The sequence below is a fragment of the Crocuta crocuta genome, unplaced genomic scaffold, assembly GCF_008692635.1.
Source record: "Crocuta crocuta isolate KB4526 unplaced genomic scaffold, BGI_CrCroc_1.0 scaffold204, whole genome shotgun sequence".
Taxonomy (NCBI): domain Eukaryota; kingdom Metazoa; phylum Chordata; class Mammalia; order Carnivora; family Hyaenidae; genus Crocuta; species Crocuta crocuta.
In genome coordinates, this window is record NW_027529603.1 from 1,951,052 (window position 1) to 1,963,283 (window position 12,232).

At 42.6% G+C, this 12,232-nt stretch overlaps 2 protein-coding genes across 4 annotated transcripts in view; one reads left to right on the forward strand and one right to left on the reverse strand.

Annotated features, from left to right (window-relative positions):
* Positions 1-6,974, reverse strand: part of CCL19 (C-C motif chemokine ligand 19) — a 78,963-nt gene extending 71,989 nt beyond the window's left edge. Inside the window, exons 1-2 of the mRNA XM_077761923.1 lie at positions 6,686-6,974; positions 5,584-5,628 (exon numbers count right to left, since the gene is read on the reverse strand). Of these exons, the coding sequence (XP_077618049.1) occupies positions 5,584-5,594 (11 nt within the window). The 5' untranslated portion in view covers positions 5,595-5,628; positions 6,686-6,974. The remainder of the gene's footprint in view (positions 1-5,583; positions 5,629-6,685) is intronic.
* Positions 6,975-7,092: 118 nt separating this feature from the next.
* PHF24 (PHD finger protein 24) overlaps positions 7,093-12,232 on the forward strand; it is a 162,838-nt gene continuing 157,698 nt past the window's right edge. For all 3 annotated transcript variants that reach the window (XM_077761912.1, XM_077761916.1, XM_077761913.1), the window contains exon 1: positions 7,093-7,191. The gene's annotated coding sequence lies outside the window, so the exon portion shown is untranslated. The remainder of the gene's footprint in view (positions 7,192-12,232) is intronic.

Sequence of the window (12,232 nt, forward strand, 5' to 3'; positions counted from 1 at the left end):
TGATGGATGTGGGGGGAGGGGGGGATGGGCACGGAGGAGGACACTTGTGGGGATGAGCACTGAGTGTTATGTGGAAACTAATTTGACAATAAACTATTAAAAAAAAAACAAAAAAAAATGAGCCTCTTGTAGGCAGCATATAGATATATCTTTTTTTTTAATGTTTATTTATTTTTGAGAGAGACAGAGTGCGAGTGGGGAGTGTCAGAGAGAGAGGGAGACAGAATCAGAAGCAGGTTCCACGCTCCAAGCTGTCAGCACAGAGCTGGACATGGGGCTTGAACCCATGAACTGTGAGATCATGACCTGAGCTGAAGTCAGACGCTTAACAAACTAAGCCACCCAGGCGTCCCTCTTGTTTTTTTTTTTTTGTTTTTTTTTTTTTAACCTATCCTAATACCCTATGTCTTTTGATTGGGATATTTAGTCCATTTACATTCAGAGCAATTACTGAAAGATATGAATTTAGTGCCAATGTGTTATATGTAGATTTCATGTTTCTGGTGATGTTCTCCAGTCCTTTGTTGTCTTTGCTGCTTTCCACTCCGAAAGTCCCCCTTAGAATTTCTTGCAGGACTGGTTTAGTGGTCACTAACTCTTTTAGTTTTTATTTGTCTGGGGAAGTCTTTATCTCATCTTCTATTCTAAATGACAGCCTTGCCCACCTCTTGGGAGGTGGTAGTGGAGAGTTGGGGTAGTACTGGAATCTCTTCCTCCCCCGGTGGTCCTTGAAGAGGAAGACCCACACCCCAAATGTGTGGCCAATGTAAGTATATCTGCAGGATAAATTCTCAAGAAAAAGAAGATGTATACAGATGGAATTGCTACTGCCAAAGTGTCCTTCATAGAGGAACAAATGAATTTGCATGGTAAGAGATATTGCTATACTTCCTCTCCAGATGAGACAACTTGGGTATCTGCAGAGAAAGGAGACCTTGCAGGTGTGAGGCTGAAGAACCTTTTACCAGGGCTACCTCAAGAAAAAAGCCAAAGTACACATGAGTCCCAAATACCACTGTGAATAGGGAAATAAAATAACCAAAGTCTCCACAAGAGAAACCAAGAGACACCATTCAAAGAACACTTCCTGAACGAATAGACCCTGAACAATCAAAGAGCCTTCTTTAATACAGCAGTACTCGCAGGTGCAGAGTGCATTACAAGCTTTTAAAACTAACAAGAGACAGAAAACTAGCCAAAATGATGAAATGGAAGAACTCTCCTCTAAAGAAATTCCAGGAAGAAATGACAGCTAAAGAACTGCTCAAAACAGATATAAGCAACATAACTGAACAAGAATTTAGAACAGTAGTCATAAAATTAATTGCTAGGCTTGAAAAAGGCATGGAAGACATCAGAGAAACTATTGCTACAAGGACTGTGGAGCTTAAAAATAGTGATGAATTAAAAAATGCTATAAATGAGATGCATAATAAAATGGAGGCATCCAATGCATGGATTAAAGAACAGAGAGGAGAACAGGTGAATTAGAAGACACAATTATAGAAAAAGAGAGATAAACTGATCCAGGAACACAAAAGGAGAGTTCGAGAGTTGAGTCATACAATCAAACGGAACAATATCCGTATCATAGGAATTCCAGAAGAGGAAAATGAGAGAAAGGTGCTGAAGGAGTCCTTGAACAAAGTAAAGCTGAGAACTTCCCCAAACTGGGGAAGGAAACAGACGTTGAAGTCCAAGAGGCACAGAGAACACCCCTCAGACATAACTTGAATTGATCTTCTGCATGACATATCATAGTGAAACTGGCAAAATATAAGGACAAAGAGAGAATTCTGAAAGCAGCTAGGGAGAAAAGGGCCATAACATACAAAGGNTATGCGGCAAAGGCAGTCCTAAGAAGACAGTACATTTCACTCCAGTCCTATTTCAAGAAATTAGAAAAAGCTCAAGTTCTAACAGCGCACCTAAAGGAACTAGAAGGAGAACAACAAGAGCATCCAACCCAGTAGGAGAAGAGAAATAATAAAAATCAGGGCAGAAATAAACAATACAGAATCCGCCCCCCCCAAAAAAAACCCAACAGTTGAACAGATCAATGAAACCAAGAGTTGGTTTTTTATAAAGTAAACAAAATTGACAAACCTCTAGCCAGGCTTTTCAAAAAGAAAACAGAGAGCACCCAAATAGACAAAATCATGAATGAAAATGGACCTATTACAACCAACCCCTCAGAAATACAAGCAATTATCAGTGAATACTATGAAAAATAATATGCCAATAAACTGGACAACTTAGAAGAAATGGACACATTTCTAAACACACACTCATTACCAAAATTCACATGGGAAGAGATAGAAAATCTGAACAGACCCATAACTAGTGAAGAAATGGAATCAGTTATCAAAAATCTCTCAACAAATAAGCACCCTGGACCAGATGGCTTCCCTGGGGAATTCTACCAGACATTTAAATCAGAGTTAATACCCATTCTTCTCAAGCTATTCCAAAAAATAGAAATCGAAGGAATACACCTGGACTCATTCTATGAAGCCAGCATCACTTTGATTCCCAAGCCAGACAGAGACCCAGCAAAAAATGAGAACGACAGGCCAATATCCTTGATGAATACAGATGCAAAAATCCTCAACAAGATACTTGCAATTCGAATTCAACAGCACGTAAAGAGAATTATCCACCAAGATCAAGTGGGAATCATTCCTGACTGGTTCATATTCGCAAATCAATCAATGTGATACATCACGTCAACAAAAAAAAGATAAAAACCATATGATCCTGTCAATAGATGCGGAAAAAGCATTTGACNACTGAGTGTTATGTGGAAACTAATTTGACAATAAACTTTGTAAAAAACAAAAAAAAAAACCAAAAAAAAACAAACTTCACCTTGTACACATTGAATATATACAACATGTATACGTTGATGATATACCCATAATAAATTTATTTAAAAAAATAAAATAAAATAAAATAAAATGAGCAAATCAGAGAACTCTAGATGCTGGCGANTTAAGAAAAAAAATAATAAATGGCAACTTTGCTGGATAAAGGATTCTTGGCTGCATATTTTTCTTATTCAGTACATTGAATATTTCCTGCCACTCCCTTCTGGCCTGCCAAGTGTCTGTGGACAACTCTTGCTACTAACCTTATGTATCTACCCTTTAGTTTAAGGAACTTTTGTTCCTGGCTGCCTTCAGAATTCTCTCTTTATTTTAGTATTTTGCCAGTTTCACTATATGTCATGGTAACTGACCTATTTTTGCTTATTTTGAAGAGAGTTTTCTGTGTCTCTTGGACTTGGATACCTGTTTCCTTCTCCAGTTTAGGGAAGTTCTCAGCTATAATTTGTTCAAATAAACCTTTAGCCCCTTTTCCTCACCCTTCTTCTTCTGGTACTCCTATATCATGGATATTGTTTCATTTCACAGAATCACTTAGTTCTGTAATTCTCCCCCCATGATCTAGTAATTTCCTTTCCCTCTTTTTTCAGCTTCATTATTTTCCATAATTTTATCTTCTATTTCACCTACTTTTGAGCAGTTCTCTGGCTGTGATTTCTTCTTGAATTTTCTTTTGGGGAGAACTCCTTCATCCTGTGGTTTTGGCTAAGTTTCTGTTGTTTGCGTGTTTTAAAAGCTTGTTATGTGTCCTGCATGTGAGAGTACTACTATATTAAAAAGGGGTGTACACCTACCAGGGTGTGGCTCTCTAGGGAGTGTTTCTGGTATATTTTGCATGCACTCTGCTATTGCATTTTGGCTGCTCTATCCCACTGGTCAGTCCTCTACAGAGCATCTCCTTGCTAGCAGTGGTGGAGTATTTGGACCTTTAACTAGATGTGCTTTAATTTGTTTGTTGAAGTAATCCTAGAAAAAAAGGGGGATGAAGCCTGGTCCCATAAAAAGAGAAAAAAGAGAGAGGAGAAAAGAAAACCAAAGATGTCTGGGATGCCTAGGTGGTTCAGTCAGTTGAGTGTCAGACTTCAGCTTGGGTAATGACCTCACAATTTGTGAATTCGAGCCCTGCATCAGGTTCTCTGCTGTCAGCATGGAGCCCGCATTGGATCTTCTGTCCCCCCTCTGTCTCTGCCCCCCACTCAAAAATAAATAAACATTAAAAAAAAAAAAAGAAAACCAGAGAATCAAAAAATCATAAGGCTGATTCCAAGGAAAGAAAAGGGGGAAAATTAGTAAAAAAGTAGAAGAAAAGATTAAAGTGGGGAAAAGAATAGAATGTTAAAAAGACTGATTTAAATATATATATGTGTGTGTATATATATATGTATATATATATATATATATATATAATAGAAATGACAAAGCAAATCATAAACTATGAGCCTAATTCCAAAAGAAAAAAAGAAGAGGAAGGAAAGAAAGAGAAAACAAAAACAAAAAAATGATTTGTTTGTTGGTGCCTGGGGTTGATGGCTGTGCTGGTCTGGAGAACAGGCTGGCTGCACTGGGTCAGTCAGTCTTGCTCCAGTAAGTCTTGCTCCAGCAGTTGACAGACACAGAGGGGCAGGGTTTGGTGTTAGCATGACCCACCTCCACTGGGGCACTGTGCTGCTCTCTGAAGTCCCACCATGCTGGTGTTGGCGGGGAAAATAGTGTCGTCCCAATCTCTCCTCCCAGGACCAGGGATCTCAACCCACACTGCTAAGGTAGCCCTCACAGAATAGCGAGGGCAGTCAGCTTGCCCTGCTTCACAATTCTCTTGCATCTCTTCCTTGGTGGCTGGCTGGGAATCAAAACCCAAAGTTTTAAAGGATCCAGCACTGCACGGATCCACTCCCCTCCTCTGGAGTAGCACCTCTTCACCCTGGTGAGGAAAGGCCTTTGGCTGGTACCTAAAGAGTTTTTTGTCCTTGGGAAGGCAACAGACCCTCTTGCCAAAGTATTCTGGGAAGGGGATTGTTCTCTCCCAGTGCACCCCAGAGATCACTACACCACACTATGCACTCCAGAGTCAGCTCCCTCCTCCCTAGGAGCACACACCAAGGCTCTGCTCCAGAGAAAGTCGCACATTTCTAAAACTTCAGAGTTTCAGCTCCAACTGCTGTTTGCAAAAAAGAACTAGTACACTTAGTACTTCTCACTGCCCAGTCCATGGTCCAGAGAGGTCTTTCTCTTATGCTAACTTGATGCCACACTTTCACAACCCTACTCTCTTTTTCTCCCTTTTGTCTCTCCACAGAAAATGTTCCCTCTCCTACATAATTGCATGTTTTATCTCCCCCAACTCGCATGCACCTTGATCCTGCCAAGTTGTCTCCCTCCAACTGAGGAGATTTTGCTGCTGCTCCGCAGATCTATTTCCTGACCTCAATACAGCTGTGTTTGAGGGATGAGGAAAATCCAGGTGTCCCTACTTCTCCACCATCTAACTTGTTCCCCTATTTTTATTTTAAGTTTTGAGAGAACTTTAGAAGCCAGTATTCACAGCTGGCAAGATGGATGATGTGGCATCATAAATAATGATATAACTCGCATTAAATAAATGGTATTAGGAAATTAGAGAGGCAAGAAGACCTATATTGTTTCAAGACACACAAGTTCTGAAAAGTTCTGGCTTTATGAGTAATAATACTATCATTACCTTTTCCTCATGTGTGAGATGTAAAATTAGCCAGCAATGGTGCACCTGAAATAAAGACAAAAAAAGATGGTTAAGTAGACAGTACGAAGAATCTTTACATGCACTGATATGACAGCAAACTAATATGGAAGTATACCTCACATAGGACCATGAATTCTATAACACAAATTTTAGTAAAATTATTTAATCCATATTCTTGCAAAAAAGTATTTCTGTGGGTTGATGCATATCCTCAAGGTGGTCCTGGAGTCAGTACAGTAAAACAAATGGTTAGGAGAATGGGATGTCAAGTCAGAATACCTGGATTTCATGTATTAGCTATGTGACCTTAGGCAGGTTGTTTAATTCCTCTGTGCCTCACTTTCTGCATCTGTATAATTGAAGCAATGAAATATAGGACTTCATGGTGATGTTGTGAAGTTTAAATTACTTAATACATGTACAGTGTTTAGTATCTGGCATTTTGTTTAAAGGTGGATAGCTTTATAGAGTACTGTACTTACTTTATATTCCTATTGTTAAGTTTCATGACGGTAAGGACAAAATGAGTTTGTCTTGTAGAAACTCATTCATCCCACATGATGAAGTGACTTGTATTTATTTGTGACACTGAAACAAATTTATCTGGAAACACGAGGTATATTAAAAATGTAAATAAAGTATTAAACATTTAAAAATAAAAATCCTCAGCATATCATTTGTATTTCTTCAGTTACTGCTTTATAATGAACTGTTTGGGGCTTCATGACTTTTGACATTCTTTTTGTTTCCCTCACTTTCTTCAAAGCACCTAGTATGGTGTAATGCACATTACAGCCCTCATAACTGGATAGTCTGAGGAATAAGGTTGCAGCAGCAGAGTGAGTGGGTCACATCAAGGTACAGCTTTGCTGCTGGAGACGGAAGACCAATAACCTCTGAAAGCAGCGCACAGGAAGAGCTGGGGCAGCAGAAATCTTTGTGAAAGCTCATTTTGACACTCCGCAGTACGGTACTGTGATGAGTGCCTTAACGCGTGGGTCGTTTGCCCGGCGGCCTGACTGGGCAACTGGGCCTGTCGAAAGAGGAGAGAGCTGAGGCCGCTTGGATGAGTCATTCTCACCTCCCCAGGCAGGTGAGGGCGGCAGGACGCTTCGCCTTGGCGGGCAGGAGCCGTGAGGGGCTCCTTCCGGGACGCCTCTTCCGGGCCAGCACTGATCTTGTTGCTGGCTGCCCCGCTGCCGAAGACCCGGCGGGCGCCGCAGAGCGGGGAGCTGGTCGGGGGCGCCCACTGGCATCCGGACCCACAGGTCGTCGGAGCGCCTCCCTCCTCCTGCGGTCTTTTCTGCGGTCCCTCAGCGCCTCATTCCTGCGCGAGGTCGCTAACCTAGCCGCGAGGGCCGCGCCTCGAGGCGCAGGAGGGCGGAGCGCGACTCGCACCCACCAGCGCGCTGGTATCTTCTCGCGCCGGCGCACGCGCCGCAGCCGCGCGGGGCGGGGAGGGTGGGTGTGCTGGGGTCGGGNGCTTGCGCCGCTGCTCCCGGCTTTCGGCCCCAGCACGGGCGACGCGGGGTCCGCGGTGTAGAGTCGGCCAGCCCCGGACCCGCGTCCCGCACCCTGACGGTCCCGGTAAGCGGGGGCGGGGGCGGCGGGGACCCGGCAGGCACCCTAAGGGACGGGTCTGCGGCCCGCGGACAATCCTCCGGGGACTCAGGTGTTGTGTGGGAGCCGCCCCTAAGGGAGTCCCTGTGTAAGTAGATAACCCCCGAGTGTCCCTGCCTCTGCCCCTTGGGAGAGTCCCGGAGGCGGTGCAGGAGCCGCCCCCATGGAGGACCTCTGTGTGAACGGAGACTCCAGGGCTCTCTCTGCATTTGCTGCCATGGGGAGGCGCAGCGTGGAGGCACTGTCTGCCCACAGAGACCTTCTGTATAACTACTGGAGGGCAAGGGTGGTCTCTGTGTTGTCTCAGTAGAAGACCGTTTGAGAATGTAGAGGAGCCCAGGAGCCTGCGCGGTGGGGATGGACCCCACAGAGGACCCCAGTATAAAGGAATACTTTAGACTGTGCCCTGGAACTGCCTGGAATGAACCTCTGACCGGAAGGAGAGGACCCTGCCGCGGGATCTAGGCCAGGAGTAACTTCCCATATGCCCAAAGGACTTTAGCCTTGACGTTTTAAGGGTTCTGTGCCCTTTTTAGGGCTGGGCCCCTGTGGGGCTGCTGCCTTTGTCCATTCTTCCCCCAACCCCATTAAAAAATTTATTTTCCGTGATAGCCCTGGTTGTCTCGAAGCTGAATATTTGTGGAGGCAGGAACTTCTATTAGAGCAAAGGACATAAGGGAAGGGAGGACCAGTGAGGACTCTGGAGCTAAGATAGAAGACTTGGGGCCCTGGGCTTGAGTATCCATAAGCAAGCAGTAAGACAAGTGGAATAATTGATGCTGGCAGGCCCTGGAAGAGCAAGTCCTTTGAAGGAAGGAAGAAGACTGCATATGATTATTGAGCACTAGTGTGCTAGGCACTATACTAGCTATGTTTAAACATAGAACTCTTGCAACAACCTGTGAAATTACCTCTTCAGGGATAATTAAACTGAGACTCAGAGACGCTAAGCAAATTGAAGAAGGTTACAAAGTCTGGAGTCATGAAATCTATTTTTCACATTTTATTTGGGAAGAGATTCCAAAAAGATACAGAAGCAAGAATATGTTTGCTTAAGTTTAAAAGGTAAAACTGCCTAAGACTCTTAGTAAAAAAAACAAAAAACAAAACAACACAGGGAAATATCTTCATAACTTGGGATTTGGCAATGGTTTCTTAAGTATAACATCAAAAATGCAGAGAACAAGACAGCAGGAAAATTGGACTTTCTTAAAATTTAAACTTTTGTGTATGTCAAAGAATTCACTCAAGAGAGTGGAGGGACAACCCATGGAATGGGAGAAAATATTTGCAAACCATATATCAGGTAAGCGAGTTATATCTACTATGTATAAAGAACTGCAAGTCAACAACAACAAATACTATACTCAGTTCAAAAATGGAAAGGATATGAATAGATATTTCTTCAAAGAAGATACATACATGGCCAACCAGCACTATTCTCAAAAAATATGGAAAATAGTGGGAGGATCTGGAGAAATTAGAATGCTGGTACATTGCTGGTAGAAATGTAAAATGGTGCAGCTGCTGTAGAAATGTTTCATGGTTCCTCAAAAAATTAAGAATTTTCACATGACTCAGCATTTCTACTCTGACATATATATCCAAAAGAAATGTGATATGGTATGGAAGCTGGATAAATTATAAAATTTGATACTTCTCTCCTGTGATCAAAGAAATGACCCATTTCTGTTGTATTGGTTACCTATCATCATCTCTGCTAACCCCAAGTCACTAATCTCTGAGGAAGCACATTGGATGTGATGAGTTTGTGATTACATTGTTTCCAGAAACCAGTTCTGAAAAATTGGTCTTCTCAGACCTTCTGGCTCACTTTGAACTACAGGGAGGATACAGACACTCAAATAAACTCTCTGATCTCAAATAAACTCTTTGCTTGCTCCAATCATCTTTGCAGCATTTCTTTAAGAAAGATTTATTCAGGATTGGTTCTGTGTAAAGCAGTGGAAACTATTTTGATTATTCCTCCTTCCTGAACTTAAAATCTAGAGCTCCTTTTTCTACCTTTAAAACTTACTGATTTGGAATGTTTTCCCTACTTCACTTTTCAGAGGTTTCTTTTACTGTATTACTTCCTGGGGGACAACCCCCTCATTTTTTACAAGATTACTGTTAGTTATATATTTGAGCCTTTCACAGATACCGGCTCTTCCTATATAAAAAAAAAATCACATGAAGGGACAAAATGGTGATTTATTTTTTTTATGCAGGATGAGATGGTTCCAGCCTATTAGGAGGGCCACAGACTCCACAGCTATGTGTTTTTATAGAAGGAGCTGAAGGAGAAGAGTTACCTAGGTGCTTTCTCCTTCCTTATTTCTTCCCTAGCTCATACTGTGGAATAGCCCATCTTCCTCCTACCTCCACTTGCCCTTGTATATAATCTCACTGAACTTTAAGGAGGTGCCTTGCACACATACAAACTGCATGCTGGCCATGCTGTCAGACACTTCTCTTAACTGTCATGGTTACAGCAGTGTATTAGTTTTCTTTTACTGTGCAACAAATTACCACAAATGTGGTGGTTTAAAATAATACATAATTTATGATATCACAGTCTCTGTGGGTCTGTATTCCAACTTGGTCCTCTGTGGTCTGACAAGACTGCAAAATATTGGCTGGGCTGTGTTCTCATCTGGAGGCTTGGAATGGGGAAGAATCCTCCAAGCTCACTCAGGTTGTTGGCAGAATTCACTTCTTTGCGTTTATAGGACTGGGGGCCCTGATTTTTGTTGACTCTAAGCTGGAGGCCACTTCAGTGTCTAAAAGCCACCTACAGTTCCTAGAGGGTATGTGGACTTTCCTAACATGTCCACTTTATCAAGTCAGAAAGGAGTGTCTAAGAATGAGTATGATAGAAGACAGTCTTATATAAGTATAGGAGTAACAGCCTATTGCTTTTGCCATGTACTGTTAATTACAATCAAATCACAGTTCTGTCAATACTCAAGAGGATGGGATTACACAAAGCATGAACAAAAGGAGGTGGGAACATGGGGGAAGCCGCCTTAGAGACTTCTCCACAAATAGCACCGAAGAGAGGTTTAGGTTGTCATCTGTTCTCATTTCTTCCATTTTATTCAGCCATATGGGCCTATTCTTTCTTGTCCCATTGGGATTTATCACCATTTGCCCCTCACCCCTAAAGTTTTTTTTCAAGCCCTTCCCAAGTTACCCAAGTTCAACATGCACATTGTCTCTATGATAATATGTTCTATCTCTCTTTTCTTCATTAATAAGGACACAGAAAACCCCAATTCTACTTATCAACTAAAGAAGTTATCATTAAGCATAATTTGTGGCATCTTTGTAAATTGATTTTCTTTGTAACCTGAGTGTCACTCCTAGGTCTTCTTCCAGCACATGGAATACACTTTTTTCCCTCACCATTGTTTTTACCCATTACTAATTATGGTTGAGAGAGACAACCTGCTATGGGCTCTTAGCATTCCTGAATGTTTTTTACTGGTATGCCAAGAATGTAGGACCATGACTGTTATCCAGTCCATTTCTCAGAATTGTGTATGCAGCAAGAAACCTTGAAAGATAAGGCAACATCTCCCCCTGAACAAAGATCAGTCTTGGCTTTTTCTAACTGTAAAAGCAGTGAAACACCAAACCATAGCATTCCTCTCTTGTAACACAACCCACTGCATGAGCAGGCATCTGTGATCTTGTGCTACACCCAAGGCATTTGGTAGATAAGGGGAAGTGATACACACACACACACACACAAACACAAACATGCTAAAGCTCTTGCTATGGCTACTCTGTGAGTGATAAGTCCTTTATATCTGACTCAGGAGTCTTTTGTCTTCTGCCAGCATTCATGAAACAGTCAGTAACAGGATAGCTTGTTAACCTTAAAAACAGAATAAAATAACAGCCCCTGCACAGTTCTTGACAATAACTACCACTTGTTTTTCTAGGGGTTAAAACTAATATTGCTAATTTCTCAAGCACTTCATGTGCATATTTAGGAGCTTGCATCCCTGAACCAAGCCCCTCTCTTGGTACTCAGGCCAGGCTCAATGTAGACATTGGGGAAGGGAACACAAGCTCGGATGGCTACACATCTGAGTTGTGAGTGTCCACCTAAGAGTTACAGTCTGTTGGATGAAGATTTTGGCTTGGTGAGTTAATGATAGAGCCTAATAAATAAATTGTGTTTGACAATCTCTAGGGAGGCTGAGGTGTGGAGGAGTCCTGTACTAGAAGTTCTGGTGATGTTGAGAGGTAAGTAAGGGGTTTACTTCAGCTCTACCTCTGCTGATGAGTTCATTGTGAATAACCCTTTCACCTGATTGAGATCATGGAATAGAGGGAGAGGAGGTGTGCTAATTCACCCCTACTCTCCCTAGTGTCAGCAGGCCCACTACCTATTTAGGACAGGCACCTGGGCCAGGCTCTAGGGTAGAGGTCCTAGGCATGAGTGTTGCAAGAGCCTGGGAATCTCCACATCCCTTCAGGCCCAGGTCTCAGGCACATTTGCTCCCTCCTGATATGGTGTTCCAGGGCAACAGAAGCTCCTAGTTTGGCAGGCAAGAGCCAGGGAAAGGTATGGTGGGAATTTCAGCTGAGAGATTGGACTAATCCCAGAACAGGGCTTAGGGTAGGCTGGGCCCCTGTAGGCTTTTCTGCTTGAAAAGAGTCAAAGGGTCTGGGCACCTTGGTACTCCTGGCTTCCAGCTGAACACTGAGCTCTTCAGAGACATCCTACCCTGATGACTGTGCAGGTGTTACTGAAGGAGCTTCTGAGTTCCTGGAGTGTAGATGATCTATACTGTCATAAGTGTGTGCTATTTGTGGGTCTAGTATAGGTGCAGACATTACTCTGTGTAGTTATCTACGGATAAGTTTAGTGTTAGGGTGGGGCACTTGAGTGGCTCAGTAAGTTGAGCTGATCATGACTTTGGCTCAGGTCATGATCTTGCGATTTGTGAGTTCAAGCCCCCACATTGGGCTCTGTGCTGACAGCTCAGAACTT